This window comes from Dysidea avara, chromosome 2 (assembly GCF_963678975.1).
Source record: "Dysidea avara chromosome 2, odDysAvar1.4, whole genome shotgun sequence".
Lineage (NCBI taxonomy): Eukaryota > Metazoa > Porifera > Demospongiae > Dictyoceratida > Dysideidae > Dysidea > Dysidea avara.
In genome coordinates this window covers 45751850-45755448 of record NC_089273.1, presented here as the reverse complement: position 1 = coordinate 45755448, position 3599 = coordinate 45751850, and the positions used below count along the sequence as shown (strand labels likewise).

The 3599-nt window shown below is 40.5% G+C and overlaps 1 protein-coding gene across 1 annotated transcript; it reads left to right on the top strand.

Moving 5' to 3' along the window:
- The first annotated feature begins 2791 nt into the window (after positions 1 to 2791).
- On the top strand, positions 2792 to 3244 carry LOC136248145 (uncharacterized). The gene has a single exon (XM_066039960.1). The coding sequence runs from the start codon at positions 2792 to 2794 to the stop codon at positions 3242 to 3244; it is 453 nt and encodes a 150-aa protein (XP_065896032.1).
- The last annotated feature ends 355 nt before the right edge of the window (positions 3245 to 3599 follow it).

Genomic DNA, 3599 nt, shown 5'->3' with positions numbered 1-3599 from the left:
CAAGAAGGTTGGGCATATAGCTAAGGCTTGTAAGTCAAAACAGAAAGGCAAGAAGAGCCAACAAGTTAACCAAAAACCAAACCATTATGTTGAGGAAGATGATGTAACCACTGTTGCTACAGGGCACAACAGAGACTCTGATAGTTCATATGGCATGTTTACAGTTGAAGGCAACAGCCCAAACCCCATTATCGTTCAAGTAGACATCAACCAGGTTCCAGTAGAGATGGAGGTTGACACGGGTGCATCATTATCTCTCATCAACAAAGCTACCTATGATAGAATCTGCAGCAGAAGCCATACTCAAGCCTTGCAGAAAACAGATGTGCATCTCAAGACATACACAGGAGAGGCTCTGTGTATCCTGGGAACAGCCAAAATACAGGTCAAGTATGGTGAGATAACACAGCAATTACAAGTGTATGTTGTTGATGGGAGAGGTCCAAATCTCATGGGAAGAGACTGGTTAGGAAGCCTTAACCTAACTGTTGGTGTAATTAACAGTCTCTTAACACCTGCTGGTTTACAAGAGATATTAGACAAGCATGCCACAGTATTTTCTAACAAACTTGGTACCTTGAAAGGTGTAAAGGTCAAGCTACAAACAAAACCAGATGTAGCACCACAGTTCTTTAAAGCCCGTACCATTCCTTTGGCTTTAAGACAAAAGGTAGAAGCAGAGTTAGAGAGACTTGAGGGGCTAGGAATAATAATTCCAGTACAACATTCAGAGTGGGCAGCACCAGTTGTACCAGTTTTAAAGAAAGATGGCACTATGAGGCTTTGTGGTGATTATAGGGTTACTATTAACAAGGCAGCCAAAGTAGATGCATATCCACTACCAAGGGTGGAAGACTTGTTTGCTGCTTTATCAGGTGGAAAATATTTTTCAAAACTTGACATGTCACAAGCATACTTGCAAGTGCCACTAAATGAGAATTCCAGAGAGTTAGTTACCATTAACACTCACAAGGGTTTATTCCAATATACAAGATTGCCATTTGGTGTTTCTGCTGCACCAGCAGTTTTTCAGAGATGCATGGAAAACCTTTTTCAAGGGTGCAAAGGCGTGTCAGTTTATTTGGATGACCTATTAGTGGCGGGGTCAACAGTGAAAGAACACCTTGAAAACCTAGACAAAGTTCTTGGTATAATGGCAACAGCTGGGTTAACATTGAATCTGACAAAATGCAAGTTTATGCTACCTAGTGTTGAGTACCTTGGTCATGTAATTGATCAACATGGGTTACACCCTACCAAAGAAAAAGTAAAAGCCATCAGAGAAGCTCCAGAACCACAAAATGTTAGTGAATTGAGGTCATTTCTAGGCATCATCAACTATTATGCCAAATTTTTGCCAAACCTGTCAACCAAGTTAGCTCCACTGTATGCTTTACTTCAAAAAGAGTCCAAGTGGACCTGGGATCACAAGCAAGTCAAAGCTTTTCAGGCAGCAAAGAATGCACTACAAGGTGATGCACTCTTGGTACATTATGACAATTCAAAACAGTTAGTGTTGGCATGTGATGCCTCTCAATACGGGCTAGGAGGTGTTTTGTCCCATATCATGGATGATGGCCAAGAAAGACCAATAGCATATACCTCCAGAACTCTAACAGCAGCAGAGAAGAATTATAGCCAATTAGAAAAAGAAGCCCTAGCAGTTGTGTTTGCTGTTGGAAAGTTTCACAACTATCTTTATGGTAGACAATTCATGATTGAGTCTGACCATCAACCACTGTCTTACATTTTCAGCAATTCTAAGGCAATTTCACCAACAGCATCCTCTAGAATCAAGAGATGGGCACTCACTCTAAGTGCTTATTCCTACACTATCAAGTACAAGCCTGGAAAGAAGCTTGGAAATGCAGATGCTCTTAGTCGCTTACCGCGAAAAGCTACCACTGATTCCGATTGCATTCCAGGTGATCTTGTACATTTGCTAAACCATCTGTCAACCACCACGACCAGTTCAGAACACATCAAACGATGGACAGACACTGACCCAATTCTTTCAAGAGTTCGACAATACATCCTACAAGGCTGGCCAACCACACTACCAGGTGAAGAATTCAAGCCATTTAAGTCACGCAGAGGTGAACTTACTGTTTTAAATGGCTGCATCTTATGGGGAGCTAGAGTGGTGATACCAACCCAAGGTCAGAAATCTGTGTTGGATGAGTTACATGAAACACACTCAGGAGCAAGCAAGATGAAAGCTCTGGCCAGATCCTACATTTGGTGGCCAAAGATGGATTCTGAGATTGAAGAAATAGCCAGGAAGTGTTGTAACTGTCAACAGACCAGTACAGCTCCAGCCAAGGCTCCACTTCACCCATGGGAATGGCCTGCACAGCCTTGGAGCAGACTTCATTTGGATTTTGCAGGTCCTTATCTAGGGAGGATGTTTCTAGTGCTAGTAGACGCACACTCTAAATGGTTAGATGTACAAGTTATGGATACAATAACCAGTGAAAAGACCATTGCAAGATTACGCTTAATCTTTTCAACTCATGGCCTCCCACAACAGATTGTCACAGACAATGGGCAAACTTTTGTGAGTGAGACATTCAAAGAATTCATGGAACAGAATGGAATCAAACACACTTTTTCAGCTCCATACCATCCCTCATCTAATGGACTGGCAGAGAGGGCAGTGCAAACCTTTAAACAAGCTTTACGCCAGATGAAAGAGGAAAAGGGAAGCATAACCGAGAAACTCGCAAAGTTTTTGTTTAAATACTGAATTACGCCTCATTCCACCACTGGAATACCACCAGCAGAATTACTGATGGGAAGAAAGTTAAGATCTAAGCTAGACTTACTGCAGCCAAGCCTTACAAGCAAAGTGCAACAGTCACAAATGACTCAGAAGAAACATCATGATGTCAAGAAGCCATACCGCCAATTTGTGGAAGGAAATTTAGTGTATGCTGAGAACTTTGCCAATAACAGCAAAATGAAATGGCTTCCAGGAAAAATCTCTAAGGTAACTGGACCATTATCTTACATCATAGATTTGTTAGATGGCAAAACAGTTCGTCGTCATGTTGATCACATAAAGGCTAGAGAAAAACAACCATCAAGAAATGACACTAACTGGGACTATGTAAATAGTGACTCAGCTGAGCAATCAACAGACACTTCTCAACCTACAGCAAATATTGATGAGCAGTCCACACTGCGTCGGTCAACACGTACTCGACAGCCACCAGAACGATTTGATACCTCTCAGTATACTTGATATGTTAAAGTTTAAGAAGGGGGAGATGTAATGAACTCAGACTTTTATTATTTAATCATGTTGTAATTATCAGGTTATTATGTATGATGTCATTAATGGTTAACACTTGTATATATAGTGTCTATTGGACTATTTTAGTTTAGTTGTCATATGGTTGTGTTATCAGTTATATTGAACTATTAAGAGTTGTTAACGCGTGTTATAAGTCAAGGGACTTGCTCACTTAAGTACTTAGAGGGTACATTCCAATTAAGTGTTGTATTAATCTATATTATAAAAAAATTGACAGGTCTTGTAATATGAAGATTTTGTATTACTAAGCTGGAAAAATGGTACTGAAATTATAACAAGAGTT

Coding starts and splice junctions, on each gene's coding strand:
- LOC136248145 (XM_066039960.1), top strand. CDS start 2,792: ATGGGAAGAAAGTTAAGATCTAAGCTAGACTTACTGCAGCCAAGCCTT.